This window comes from Triturus cristatus, chromosome 8 (assembly GCF_964204655.1).
Source record: "Triturus cristatus chromosome 8, aTriCri1.1, whole genome shotgun sequence".
In the NCBI taxonomy this organism is placed as follows: Eukaryota; Metazoa; Chordata; class Amphibia; order Caudata; family Salamandridae; genus Triturus; species Triturus cristatus.
Genome location: NC_140591.1, coordinates 219577947 through 219593384, shown reverse-complemented (window position 1 = coordinate 219593384; position 15438 = coordinate 219577947). Strand labels below are relative to the sequence as shown.

The 15438-nt window shown below is 46.8% G+C and overlaps 1 protein-coding gene across 3 annotated transcripts in view; it reads right to left on the bottom strand.

Moving 5' to 3' along the window:
* CEP295 (centrosomal protein 295) overlaps positions 1-15438 on the bottom strand; it is a 510218-nt gene that overhangs the window by 328724 nt on the left and 166056 nt on the right. For all 3 annotated transcript variants that reach the window (XM_085621392.1, XM_085621393.1, XM_085621394.1), the window contains 2 exons: positions 13973-14119; positions 12136-12366 (listed from right to left, as the gene is read on the bottom strand). In XM_085621392.1, the coding sequence (XP_085477518.1) occupies positions 12136-12366; positions 13973-14119 (378 nt within the window). The remainder of the gene's footprint in view (positions 1-12135; positions 12367-13972; positions 14120-15438) is intronic.

Genomic DNA, 15438 nt, shown 5'->3' with positions numbered 1-15438 from the left:
TAGCATATTCCGTTCGAGGCATATGAGCTGCAGATTACACACTTTTGCATAGACTATACAGCAGTTGCCAACCTTAGCGGCGACCACCGGTATCTGTTGCAGTGGTTTGAAATAATGTTTTTAGTACAGCCTGGCCCACACTAGCTTGTTGCTTAGTTTGCACATCTACACAATAGTGTTTGGTGAAAGTGTGCGGTGTTGACCATGTAGCTGCTTTGCAGATATCATCTAATGGAATGTTCCCTAAGAATGCCATGGAAGCCCCTATTTTTCTTGTAGAATGGGCTTTAGGGGGAACAGATAGTGTTCGTTTTGCTTTGTGGTAGCAAACTTGAATGCATTTTACAATCCACCGAGCTATCCCTGATTTTGAGATGGGGTTGCCTTTGTATGGTAGGGAGAAAGAGACAAACAGTTGTTTGGTCTTACGGAAAGGTTGTGTTCTCTCGATGTAGTAGAGTAAGGCTCGTTTGACATCTAGAGTGTGCAGAGCTCTTTCTGCAACAGTTTGTGTTTGCGAGAAGAATACTGGTAGTTCTACTGATTGGTTTAGGTGAAAAGGGGAAATGACTTTAGGTAGGAATTTTGGGTTGGTACGGAGAACCACTTTGTTATGGTGCATTTGAAGAAAAGGTTCTTGTATGGTAAATGCTTGTATCTCGCTGACCCTCCTAAGGGAAGTGATGGCTGCAAGGAATGCTGTCTTCCACGTTAGGAATTGCAGTTCGCATTTGTGTATGGGTTAGAAAGGAGGACCCGTTAGCCTTGTGAGAACGATGTTTAAATTCCACACAGGTGAGGGTGGTACTCTGGGGGGAATTATTCTTTTTAGGCCTTCCATGAAGGCTTTAATGGCAGGTACTCTAAAGAGTGATAGATGTTGCCTGTTTTGTAGGTAAGCTGCAATAGCTGCGAGATGTAGTCGAATGGACGTATAGGCTAGATCGCACCTTTGTAGGTGGAGCAAGTAGCCTATGATGTGTTGAATGGACACGTTCAGGGGATTAATGGTGTTGTTATGGCAATAGACAACAAAGCGTTTCCACTTGGCAGCATAGCATGCTCTAGTGGTAGGCCGTCTAGCTTCTCTAATGACATCCATACAGTCAGGGGGAAGATTTAGGTACCCGAACTCTAGGATTTCAGGAGCCAGATCGCAAGGTTGAGCTGAGCTGGGTCCGGGTGTCTGATCTCTCCATGGTTGTGGGTTAAAAGGCATGGTGAGAGGTGTAGTTTTTGGTGTGGTACTACAGAAAGTTCCAGCAGTGTGGTGTACCATGGTTGTCTGGCCCACGTAGGAGCTACTAGGATTAGAGTGAGGGAGTGTTGATGTCGTTTGCGCACCACTAGTGGAATAAGTGGGAGAGGTGGAAAAGCGTACGCAAATCTGCCTGACCAGTTCATCCATATCGCATTTCCTTTGGATAATGGGTGTGGGTATCTGGCGGCGAAGCTTGGGCATTTTGCGTTTGTGGGTGGCAAAGAGGTCTATTTGTGGATGCCCCCATATTTGAAAGAACGGACGAAGAACCTGTGGGTGAAGTTCCCACTCCTGGATTTGTTGGGTTTGTCTGCTGAGCAGATCTGCCATGGTGTTTTGAACTCCTGGGACATGTTGAGCTAGGAGAAAGATTTTGTGGGGTATTGCCCATCTCCATATGCTCTGTGCTAACTGAGATAGCTGTGGAGAGTTTGTGCCGCCTTGTTTCTGGATATAATACATGGCTGTCATGTCTGTGCGAATGAGGGCTGCCTTGCCTGAAATCTGTGTTTGAAAAGATTTGAGGGCTAAGAAGATTGCTAGTAACTCCAGATGGTTGATATGGAGTAACTTTTATTGAGGTGTCCATGTGCCCTGCATGGTGAGATGTAATAGATGAGCTCCCCAGCCGGAGAGCGATGCGTCCGTTGTCAGAACTATCTGAGGAACCGGGTCCAGGAACGGTCGGCCTTTGGAAAGGTTTGTGGTGTTCAACCACTGCAGAGAGCGATGGGTGCGACCGTCTACCAACGCCAGATCTGTCAGTTGACCCTGGGCCTGGTTCCACTGGTGTGCTAAGCACTCTTGGAGAGGACGCATCTGAAGTCTTGCGTGTGGTACTATGAAAATGCAAGAGGCCATCATCCCTAATAGTTGCATGAACACTCGAGCTGGAAGTGAGTGTTGTGCTATGAATTTTGCTCGTGAAGCCCGAATATTTGCTATCCTGGCTGGATTGGGGTAGGCTAGCGCTTTTGAGGTGTTTATGGTGGCACCGAGGTATTGCTGTATGTGGGATGGTTGCAGCTGGGACTTTGTGATTTACGGTGAAGCCCAGTTGGTGAAGTAATTTGATTGTGGTGGAGGTGTGTTGTACACACTGATTGTATGAACTGGCTTTTATCAGCCAGTCGTCTAGGTACGGGAAGACGTGAATGTGTTGTCTTCTCAAGTGTGCTGCCACCACTGCTAGGCACTTGGTGAATACCCGTGGTGCTGTTGTGACTCCGAATGGGAGCACTTTGAATTGGTAGTGTTGTCCGTCCACTACAAATCTGAGGTACTTTCTGTGCGCGTAGTGCACTGGAATGTGGAAGTACGCGTTCTTTAGGTCCAGAGTTGTGAGGAAGTCGTTTTGAGAGAGGCGTGGAAGTACCTGTTGAAGTGTTACCATGTGAAAATGTTCTGAGTTTATGTATGTGTTTAGGGGCCGGAGATCCAGGATGGGTCGTAGGGTCTCGTCCCTTTTTGGTATGAGAAAATATAGGGAGTAGACTCCCATATTTTGCTGTTTGGCAGGAACGTATTCTATTGCCTGCTTTTGTAGAAGGGAGATTACCTCCTGTTTCAGCAACATTAAATGTTCTTGTGACAAGGGGCGCTGTCTGGGTGGAATGTTTGGGGGGGGTAGATTTTAATTCTAGGCAGTAGCCTGATCGAATTATTTGTGTTACCCATTTGTCTGAGGTGATGGTCTCCCAGACCGGAAGGAAATCTTGAAGCCTGCCCCCGACCGGAGTGGAATGGTCTGGGGGGGAGTGGGGGGGGGGGGGGGGGGAAGTCATTGGGTAGGAGGTGTGGCAGAGCGGGCGGTATATGTTTTGCCTCTGCCCTTATTGTTGTTACCCCTATAGCCGCCTCCTTGATATCCCTTTGTGAAGGTGGACGGAGTGGGGGATTTATAGGAAGTGGACGCGTTGGCTGAGAAGTAGCCTCTAGATGTACTTCGAAAGGAAGAGCGGCGAAAGGAGCGTCTAGGAGTATGTGACTGTAAGGCCCCCCCCATGGACTTCACCGTGTCTGTGTCCTTCTTCATCTTTTCTAGAGCCTCATCCACCTTTGGTCCAAATAGGTGTTCCTGGTCAAAAGGGTGATTAAGGATGGAGGCTTGTACCTCCGGTTTAGAACCGGATATTCTCAACCAAGCATGGCGACGGAGGAGGACGCTAGTATTAACTGCCCTGGAGGCTGTGTCTGCTGCATCTAAAGCACAACATATAGAGGTGTTAGTGATAGTTTTACCCTCTTGAAATAATGTGTTGGCCCTAGCTTTATATTTTTCAGGGAGATGGTGCATGATGCTTTCTAGCTCATCATAATGTGCCCGATCATATCTGGCCAACAGCGCTTGGGTGTTCGCGATACGCCATATATTGGCTGCCTGTGACGCAGTGCGTTTTCCAGATGCTTCTAGGAGCTTTGACACTTTGTCAGGTGGTGGTGCTTCGCCTGATGCCTGTGAATTTGCTCTTTTCCGTGCAGTAGACACCACTAGGGAATCCAGTGTCGCTGTCCCCCTGATGTAGGAGGGATCTGTGGGGGCAGCTTTGTATTTTTTATCTATACGCGGGTTAATGACCCTGGCCCTAACGGGGTCTTTAAAAACCTCTGGCGCGTGTTTCACCACCTCTTTAAGCATAGGTAATATGGAAGTAGACCTATGTGTGGTATCAAATGTGTCGAGGAGGAAATCCTCCTCCACGGGGTCAGTGTGCAAGTCCACCCCGTGATAGTGTGCCGCCCTCTGGAGTAGATGGTGGAACCCTAGTGAGTCCTCCGGTGGAGATGGCCTGGAGGGGTAAAGGTCATCTTGTGGGACGTCAGGGATATCGGGGTTATTGTAGTTGCCCCAAGGGTCTGGAGATTCCTGTAGAGGTAGGGTCCTGGGGCACATCCCCTATATCATGATATAGATTAGTACTCATGACCCTCTGTGCCGGAGTGATGTCCTACACATCTGATTCGTCGGCCTCGGAAGCGCTGACGAGGTCCTCTTCGGTGCGACGCTGCTCTGGATCTTCGATGTCGTCTCCGAAGAGGTCGACTGGAATGGACGTCGAGGAGTGTGCCATTGTTCTTCTGGCTCTGCAGTCCCGAATAGTCTTTTTGGATCGAAAAGACTTACACGCCGGACAGTCTCGAGCCTCGTGTTCAGGGGAGAGGCAGAGGTTGCATACCTGGTGAAGATCGGTGTGGGGAAATCTGGACCCACATCGAGGGCACTTTTTAAATGGCGTCCTTTCCATGAGCCGGGACCGGAGCTTGGTTAGGCTCGAAAGCCGCCGTCGACTGGAACCGAAGGTCTGTGCCGATGAGAAGGCGCGTCGAGTGGGGAGATCGCGATCGAAACAATACCGCGATGTGCGTGAGGATTACGCGTCGATCGTCGAACTGGAAGCTGTTCGGAACCGGAGCGCGAAGATTACATCCGAACCCGATGGCGGAAAAAAACAATGAGGATGGAGCCGAAGCCCATGCGCAGTATGAGCCAAAGGAGGGGTCACCGATCTCGTGACTGCCAAAGACTTTCCAAAGAGGAAAAACAACCTGCAAACATCCGAGCCCAACACCAGATGGCGATCTATGCAAAAGTGTGTAATCTGCAGCTCATATGCCTCGAACAGTATGTTCTCGTTACTTTTGTAATCCAGTGCTGGGCTCCTAGGCTCAGTACTGGGACATCTATCTTAAACAGGTAAGTAATTACGTTTTCACAGTTGGTACGATTTTTAAAGAATATTTGTAGTCTGCAAAAATCGACACAGAAGAAATTTCACAGAAAAACAGTCAATAGTTTCCTATGGGAGAAAATTGAGTTAGTGGTAAGTATGGTCGCAAGTACATTTCAGGGTCAGTGCAGGGCACCAAGATCCAGCACTGGGATCTCTCCTAATAGCAGGTGAGTATTTCCGTTTGTTACTCGGTTGATTTTAGGTGAATATTTTAAAGTTTAGAAACTTCACACTTTTGGAAGAAATTTCAAGTGAAACCAGTCAATGTTACCCTATGGCAGAAAACGGAGTTATCGGTTTTTGGGTAAGTACTCGACCGGCAGAGTTAAGGTTCTGGGCATAGACTCAGGGGTCTCCCAGGGTCAGGTAGGTACAGTTGTTACACCTTCAGCGGCACAGGGGCAGCCGGGTGCAGAGTGAGTTATGCCCAATGTTATCCTATGGGAGGCAGCGGGCCCTTGGTTGGTGGCTGCTGACTAGCAGGCCACGCGGCTGTGGGAGCTGGGCTCCTGTTCACTTGCTCAGGGCGAATGGGGAAGTAGGTAGGAGTAGAAGTTGCACTGCCAGGGCCACTCGGGCGGCTGAGTGCACGGTGCTTTTGAGCCTTCGGGCGCTCAATGGATTGCAATGGAAAAGCTCATGGACTAACAAAGGCTGCAAGCTCGCGGACAAAGATTCTTTAGGTGTAACCACCACTTCGAGAGGTAAGTTGGGTAGTTGGAGGATAGGTAGGTACCCAGGAGTTGGGCACAGTGGGGCCGCAGGGCGCCGGGGTGCCTTTTGGTGTCGGGAAATATTACCCTCTGTTGACCGCGGTTGGGGTGGTCCCTGGTTCGGAGGCTGCAGGCGTCGTCAGGAGCGTCGAGGTGAGTCCTTGGGTGTCGGATTCGGGGTCACAGTCACTGGGGGGACGTCCTTGGGGTCTTTGTTCACTCCAGCACAGGTCAGGCTTGGCAGGTGCAGAGTGTGCAGGGTTCGCGGTTCCTGGCTGATGTCAGGGATTAGATACTTGCTTTGAGCAGAGCCACTGTTCGTGGGAGTCCCAGGTGCTCAGAGTCACAAGGTAGCCAGGTCCTCCGGGGTTTGGGAGGTTGCTGGCCACAGAAGGTGCCGGGATTTAGCAGGAGCAGGTTCGTGGTCGACAGGCCGGTAGGGCTGGGCCAAAGCAGTTGGTGTCCTACTCGTCTTAGCAGCTGCACAGCAGGTCTTCTTTCTTCTTGATCTTCTTTGCTGTTTTGGAATCTGGAATCTAAGGAAAGAAGGTTCAGGGTGCCCCTAAATATTAAATTTAGGGGCGTTACAGGTAGGTAAAGGGCAGGGACCACTGGGTCCCTGTCCTGGGGTGGGTACACCCCCTATCCTGCCACTTTCCTGTGGGAGAGGCGCAGTGGCCTAGATGGCGAGAGTCCGGGATGTGTTTCACCTCGCCTCCCCCACCTGAGGGGTGGGGTTGGCAGAGGCTAGCCACCCCCTGTCCTTCCTTGGGGTTTCCGGCCAGTCTCCCCGCCAGAGTGGGGGTTTAGAACCGTAGGGGCCAGTTGCTGAGTAAAGCGAGTGGCCTGGGAAGCTCACAAAGGCGGCATGCCTTTGGAGCTTCCCCTGCCCATCCTGGGGGAGGAGACCTAGCACCTCGCCCAGGATGTGCATTGTTCCAGGCCCAGGAGAGCGGATGGCTCTCTACCCAGGGGTCCAGCAACATGTCTGCTGTGTGGCAGCCTAGACAGCCCCTCAGACCAGACGTGGATTGTAGGTTAGGTTAAGGGGGCATCTCTAAGATGCCCTCTGTTGTGCATTGTACATTAAATCCTGCCCTGGCATCAGTGTGGGTTTAATGTGCTGAGAAGTTTGATACCAAACTTCTCAGTCTTCAGTGGAGCCATCATGGTGCTGTGGAGTTCGTGTTTGACGAGCTCCCCGCACCATATACTCTTAAATGGCAGGACTGCACTTACAGGGCCCAGGAATGGACCTGGGTACTGTAGGGGCACAGGGCTCATGCTCATGTGCCCACACCACTGGTATAGGGAACCCAGCTAGAGGGGTGGCTGATGCATGCCAGGGCAGTGTAGGTTGTGGGCATGGCACACAGGGATGTGTGCCATGTCGACTCTCTGTTGTGTCCTGTACCCAGACACTCAGCCTGCAAGGGCAGTGTTTTTGTGTTAGGGTACAGGGCCTCTAAGGGTGGCACAATAAGTGCTGCAGCCCGTAGAGGCCTTCCCTGGTCACAAAGCCCTGGGTACCTAGGGTACCATTTACCAGGGGCTGACATGTGGCCAGGGTTTGCCAATTTGGGTTTTAGCAAAGGAACATAGGCCCTGGGCACCTGATTGGCAGGAGTCCAGGGCACACTCAGTCAAAGTACATTCATCAATTCAGCAAAACGTGGGGGCATACCATGCAAGAAAGATGGCACTTTCTCACACTGATGTATGCCAGGGCAGTGGGTTGTGGGCATGGCTGTGTGCCATTTCGACTCTTCACCTTGTTCTGCACCAAGGCACTCAGTCTGCAAAGGCAGTCTGAGGGTGGCACAATAAGTGCTGCAGCCCTTAGAGGCCTTCTCTGGTCACAGTGCCCTGGGTACCTGTGGTACCATTTACCAGGAATTGACGTGTGGCCAGAGATGCCAATTGGGTTTAGGCTTCAATGCAGTTTTAGAGAAGGAACATAGGCCCTGGGTACCTAATTAGCAGGAGCCCAGGGCACACTCAGTCAAAGAACATAAGCAATTCAGCAAAAAGTGGGGGCCTACCATGCAAGAAAGAGGGCACTTTCTCACATCCACTTTCTGAGCTCTCTTTACCATTGAATGTGGAACACTTGATACACTTCAACTTTGTTTCTTTTTCACTTACTTCATGACTAGCTAAATTCACAATAAGAACGTTTAAATATGGTGTACGTTTTTAGGTTTAACTATTTCAAAATATAAACAGAGGTTTAACAATATTTCTGAACCACAATGGCCAAAGCCATTACCAGAGTTAAAGGATACGACATGAAAAATGTAAATAATATCAATCTTTGCAAGAATCACATACTTAATCAGAGGCTAGCCTGGAATATGGCTACTTAGACCACTTTTGGGCTTCCTCCATACCAACCCCTCCAGCGATTATACGTTTTCTCACTGCACACTCTTCAACACTATTGTAGGAACTGGCTCTGTATATACTATACCAAAATAAGGTATAGTGTTCACAGAGTCCAGTGGAACCCCAAAGGTAAGCAGAGGTAAAAGTAGAAAATACTTTACTCTCTATCTGAGATAGTGTGGAGGAGCAGTAAGGCTTTATCAGAGGGCAGTGTTAAGCATTTATTGTACACACTAAGGCACGAAATTGCATCGGTCCAATTTTGTTTGTATAAAATGATTATTTGGTTAAATATTATGTTCTAGAACCAGGCCAGGTCTGGTACAGGTAAGTATAATAATACTTTGCAAAATGTATGCAGTGAAATACAATTTGAATGCAGTTTGAATGCGGTTGATTTGGTTTACTGGTAAGTCATTTCATTAGAAAACAGTTTGAATTACTTTTCAGATTACTATTTTTTAATTACTTTATTTACTCAGTGTGATATGCCTAAATATCACACTGAGATATTTCCTAAAGAAGAGGTAAGTAATTCAGTGTTTGTACATTTGCAGTTTTCAAGGTTTTATACAAACCAACACCACACTTTTTTCAAAGAAAAGCAGTCAATGAAATCATATGGAAGGAAATGAAGTTATGGGTTTACAGGTATGTAATTTATTGGGGGAGTTGGGTTTCTGGGGTTAGAACCAAAGTTCCCCCAGGGTCAAGGTTGCACCCTCAATGCACCCTCATCGGCACTAGGCGGCCGGGGGCAGAGTGCTGCGCCCCAATTTTATCCAAAGGGGGATAGGGGGCCTCCGGTTGGTGGCTGCTCACTAGCAGGGAACACGGATGTGGGAGAACATCTCCTGGACTTAAGTTCAGGACAAAGGGGGATTTCAATATAGCACACAAGGTACACCCACAACAGCACAGGGGCAGCCGGATGGAGGGTGCGGTTTTGGCGTTGGGTGCCCTGTTTATCAATGGGAGTTGCTGGTTTTGAAGTTTGGCGGCAGGCTCAGTCCAGGAAGACTTCGGTGAGGACGGGACCGAACAGGACAGCTAGGCAGGTGCAGAGGCTGCAGGCGAGGTCAGGGAGTCCTGTAGGGGTCAATCCACGGTGGATGCTGAAGAGCTGGGACACCTCGGTGGGACCAGTGGGCCACTAACTCAGACCGTGGGCAACGAGTGCAGTGGTGGTTTCAGGCGTCCGGTTCCTTTGTCCTCAACAGGCTCTGAGCCTTGCTGTGGAGATTCTTGTGAACAGAGCTGCTGTTCACAGGAGATCCAGTCTTTGTGAAAGGCAGTCAGTTCTCAGAGGGTTTCTAGAGGTTACTGGCTGCCGGACAAGGCGACTTTTGGAGCAGGATCTCGGGAAACTGCTGACGGGTGGTAGGGCTGGGGCCAAGTCAGTTCTTCTCTGCAGTCTCCTCTGCTGGCGTCTTCTTTTGTCCTTCTTTGTAGGTTGCAGGAATCAGTCTTCTTGGTTCAGGGCTGCCCCCAAATACTGTATTTAGGGGGTGTTTTAGGGGGTTGAGGTCAGTAGCCAACATGCTTCTGACCTTAGGGTGACTACAGCCTTGGTATGCTCACCCCACGTGGGGGAGAGGGCACAATTCCTAATTCTGATTGGAGAGTACCTTTCATCTGAAAGATGGCGGGCACTGAAGAGTGGGCTTCACCTCGCCTCCCCCACCTGTTAGGTGGGGTTGGCAGAGATTGGCAAACCTTTTGGGCTGTGCTAATTTTTTCCGCCTGTCTTCCCGCCGAAGAGGAGGAGAGACAGAAAGAGGGCCTGTTCCTGATAGCAGGAGAGGCTGGGGGTCTCGTTACAAAGGCGGCAAGGCCTTTAAATCTCCCCTGCCACAGATGGCTCTTCCTGGCCTGGGGAGGTGTGACCACATCAGCCAAGGAAAGGCTTTGTTTCTGGGCTCAGGGAGCGTAGGCTCCCACCCCAGAAGTCCTGAAACACATCACGTGGTGGCAGGCTGGTGTGTCAGGGGCTGGTAGTTTTGCAGGGGGCATCTCTAAGATGCCCTCTGAGTGAATTGTATAATAAATCTCACACTGGCATCAGTGTGGGTTTATTATGCTGAGAAGGTTGCTACCAAACTTCCCAGAATTCAGAAAAGCCAATATAGTGCTGTGGAGTTTGTAATGACAAACTCCCAGACCGTATACTCTTTATGGCTTTACTGCACTTACAATGTCTAAGAATGGACTTTAACACTGCAGGGGTACAGCGCTCATGCAACTGTACCCTCACCAGAGGTATAGTGCTCCCAGCTAGACGGGTGTCTTACCTATACATTAGGCAGTGGGTTGTAGGCATGTGTCGGGGGACCCCTGGGGAGTGGGACCAGAGACCTGTCCTGATACTGACCCGTTACCACTCCGTGTGCAGGACTTAGAAGGCCCCTTTAATTCTTCCTGGAACCTGCGGGAGGAGGAGCCAGGAGGAGTGACGTCGGCCTCTGTCTTCCTATCAGAGGAGGACCCCGAGCAGAAAGAGGAAGAACACGGACACAGAAGCGCACAAGCCGGAGGAGCAAGGAGTGAAGCCGACGAGAAAAGGAGGAGACAAGAGAAGCAGCAGGGTGATCCCAGAAGAACCGGAGGTCCTGGAGCCCAAACGGAGGAGCCAGGGAGCAGACTTACGTCAGGAGGCCAACACCCCCACGTGTCGCCCGCCACTCTCCAGGAGGAGTGTGGCTGGAGCAGGTACGTCGGCATCTACAGGGGCTCTCCAAATCACTAGGAGGGAGCAGGTAAAACTCTGAGGGTGGGCACCGCTTTCTATTACAGGTTGCATGTGGTGGCGGCGCTCGGTGATCCCTCACACTCCCCTTCCTATAAAAGGAAAAGCCCAGAGAGCCTACCACTGACCAGTGTTTTTTTTGTTTTGAACGGTCCCTGTCGGCATTGAGGAGAGTGGAACCCCAAGAGCTCCAGCAAGCCTTCCTGGAGGCGCCTGAGGACAGAGTCACTTTCCCCACGACAGAAGACTTTACTTGTTTTCTTTTTGGCCATTGTCAATAAAGATGTGTGCAAACAACAAACCAGGCATATACTACTCTTCTTTAAGGACACAGTAACCTCGGAGTATAAACATTCCCCCAGGGGTACACAACATCATGGCACACAGGGATGTGTGCCATGTGAACTCTTCACTTTTCTCTGCACCAAAACACACAGCCTGCAATGGCAGTGTGTCTGTGTTAAGGGACAGGACCTCTAAGGGTGGCACAGTATGGGCTACAGCCCTCAGAGGCCTTCCCTGGTCACAGTTCCCTTGGTACCCATGGTACCTTTTACAAGGGACGTACAGGTGGCCTGAGAGGTGCCAATTGGTGATACAAAGGTACAGTTTTGGGAAAGAAAACAGGTGCTGGGAACCTGATTGGCAGGGGCCCAGGGCACATCAAGTCAGAGTGCATCAGAAATCTGGCAAAAAGTGGGGGGGTTGCTGCAACAGAAACCCAGCTTCCTACAACTATCCCTTCACCTCCTCTATTTTGTAGTCTATTGCCCATGCCTGAATACCTTCTTCACACTGTCTGTATTTTAAGTATTTACTATCCTTATATACTGAAGTTACATGTGCTGTGTCCCCTCCCCCCACTCCATTATCTTTGAAACCTATCTTAAATCCAAACTCCTATTTCATTGCCCTAGTCACTCTTCCAATCATGAATTTACATTCAGTATAACCCAACCACAGAAATGCCGGCAATTCTTGAGCTGTTTTGTAACCCCATGAACAGCGCTGTATGCACATGTAAAATAAGACTACAAGTCTATACAGAGAGCTATGAAGTCTTATCCGCTACAACGAGTTGATGAATTAAACACCAAAGGCAGAGAACGAGTTTAAACATGTATCATGTAATACAACAACATATTTTTAAGATGATATGCTACTTGGAGATCAATAAATGTTCAACTTGAAGGTTCAGGATAAATATTTCAACATTTCAAACATAATTGGACTGGGAACACCACAACTGTGTATGATATAAAAAATAATGAACTTCACTGAGTATCATCAGCATAATACCTGTACTGTGAGATGAGCCAGATTCACGAGTCAGCATCTCTCTCCAGGAAAGTCCACTACTCTTGCTACTAATGGTGCTATCCCCAGAACTGTGGTCTTTGGTGCTCGTTGAGACCCTGGAAAGGTTTATGTCACTGTGAGATGCATCGCCGCTGCTTTTGCTGTAACTTGGGTCACAAACCAAGGACATGAAGGAAGTCTGGCCAGAATTGCTGGTCAAATCTTTTCTACCTGTTTGAGGAAACAATTGGTACATATTAAATGTGCCAGCCAGAAAACAAAAATAATCCCACAAGCAAAACCGGCCTGTGAAAGATTTATGCAGAATATGGTAACCGGTGAAGTTAATGTGTGAAGAGTGTTCAAATGCAGACAAGTTTCGTGAAGATGCCCCGCATTTGCTAAGCAAATTAACTCGGACGCATTACAAATGTTTCTTACTTTCAAGAGTTACCGCTATAAAATGTGCATGTGCTTCAATAATTAATGTTGTCTAGTGTTAGCATTCTTTACAGCAAACTGGTCAGTAGTATTCTTTGGTATTTTATCTTTAAATTACCAGAATACAATTTAATTTCATAGTGACTGGCAACCTCCTATAACACTGGACGTCTGTATGGGACAGTTGTGGGAAGGGCAGATCTAATGAACAAAGAGCAACAATAATGCATATGATTTTGGCATAAAACATTTATTTTAAAATTTCTGCTGAAAATCATCCTTGCATTGGGTCCTAAAATAGGCCTCGGGTGTGCTGAATGAGCAATCCAACCCATCTCCCTGAAGAAGGGACATTAACACCTGGTATCGCTATTGTAGTAGTTATATTTGCTTAAGTAACCGGAGTGGTGCAAATGTAATGAGCATTACACTGAAAGTCATAAAATGATTGTCACTAAAAATGCTCTGCAAAAATGACATACTTGCAGCAGAATTTATAATGAGGAAAAGTGCTCCACAGTAACAGCCCTCTTGCTTTTACAGCGAATTAGAAGAAAATTAGCATTACAGCAGGCACTATAAGAAGTCCTTTTCATCACCTAAGAGCACTGTAGAGCAAGAAAGCCTTGAAACAGAGCAGCAGTGAGGGAGCAAATTATACGGTGTGGTTGAAAAATGATTCACCTAAAAACAAATTATACGCCGCAACCTGTAGCAGTATTATTTTGTCATTTAAACACGTATTGATGCCTTCTTGGCACAGTAGCATGGCATTAGCACTGGTTTAATATCCTAACACAGCAATGGGACACTGAAAGGTGACCCATTAACCTTGGCACCGGACCTGGCACTGCCTAAAACTACGATAGGTGCCTTTTGTTTAGTACCTTTGATCCATCTGAACTAGAAATAATTCTTTCTTTAATGAAATCTACAAATTATGCAGCAGATGCTGGATTATATGGCAACTGGTGGCCTGGAGTATGATGGTTCAGATCATTAAAGTGGCACCATTAAAAAAATCCATAACTAATACATCACATAAAACACAGACTGGCATTTTTGCGTTCACTGTCCAGTGAGAACTTAGCTGATTCTGAATAATAAACTACACAGTGATCACCTCTGCACCCAGACAAAGTCTCTCTATTGATGTATGCTCCACAAAGTCTTTTGAGGGAAGGCACAAAAAGCATTTTTTGGAAATTAAAGCATTCAAATCATGTTGGTCTCATCAGGTTGAAAATTCAATTGGTTTAAATTATGAAAAATGACGTTAAACATTTACTGCAGAGTTACATTTTTACTTACCAAAACAATATTTTATTTTTAAACAAATCACAAAACTGTTAGGGAATTCTAATTCAAAATGCAAAAACCTTATCAAACAATTTACCTGTGAAAGAAAGCCTGCCACTTTTAGGCGATTCAATCTCTTGGATAGCACTTAGTTCGTGTTGTTCTAAGACAGGTCCCACTTTTATTTTTGTGACTGGTGGTTTTGAAGGCCTCCATTTGTGCTCTCTTCCAAGAAGTATCCGTTCTTGTTTATTTGAGCAAGAAGAAACATTCATGAGTAAATATTTCAAACGAATGTCCTTGAAATCAATTTATTACGTTAATTTGCACACCACAGTTCTGGGGAGAACTTAATGAATTCATCACTATAAGAAATGAACATTAAGTTATAACATGAACGTAGAAAGTAGTAATCATTTCTATATAAATGGAAGAAAGTTATTTAAATGGAATGGAAGTGATGCATTAACCAAGAAACAAGTCCGGGTAAGACTGAGCTAGTAAAGATGGGCAGATCAGGCAAGAGAAATTCATAGAATCAAATGCAGAAGGACTACATAATATGGAAAGCAATGGTACACCAGAATGTCTCAAACTTTCAGTAAACATCAAGGCATCAATTTAATAAAACATCTAGTAGAACAATCTACTGGAATTTAACAGTAGACAGTGTGCCTTGCCAAAATGCTCAACATAGCAAACATCTAGAATGTTTAGTAACGTAGCACAGTCATAATATTTAAGTCACCAAAAGGTTCAGAGTACTTGTTAAAGGAACTGGACAATTTATGCACAAAAACTTAACAAAATTTGTGAATACACAAAAATACAACATTGATATCTTTAGAACAGTTGGCAAGTATTAGCTGGAAAAAAACAGGAAGTGTAATGAGGTCCACCACGGATTGTGCCTGTACCAAAAAGCAGTGGTAAATATAGCGACCACTGACTCTTGTTTGCTCATGCATTTTTCTCATATCAATTTATTATATCCGCCATGTATGCTGGAAAGGTGCTAACTGCATTTACTACTGCTGAATAATAGACAAGCTTTGAGAGTTCTCAATAGAAATGTAGGTATTTGTCATATTCCCATACTCCTTCCATAAAGTACATGTTGGTTTAGAATCTGAAATCAAGAACCCAGAGGCCACCATTTTGGTAGTCAATCTCTGTTGCATCTCCATTAGGATTGTCACCTTTCTAACAATGTCCCATGGAAGACGAAAACGCCTCAACCAAGAAATCACTATTGATTTTTGAAAGAAACATCTTCAGATTTCCCTCCCCATCTACAGCAAAAATAAGTTTTAATAATCATAAGAAGTTAACAAATGGGACTGAATCCTTTGGCGCAAGTAATATTAAACCTAATCACACATTTCACATGATACATGTCGAATTAGTATTTTTTTTTAAACTTGTACAAAAAGCTAGGAAAAATACATGGCATTCAGTGTAGATCTTTAAACATTATGTTGTAGCTGGCTTACAGGAGATTGATGTTCTTCCAGGATCACATAAACAAACCTCAGACAAATTGGTTAATTAAAAAAAAGAAGT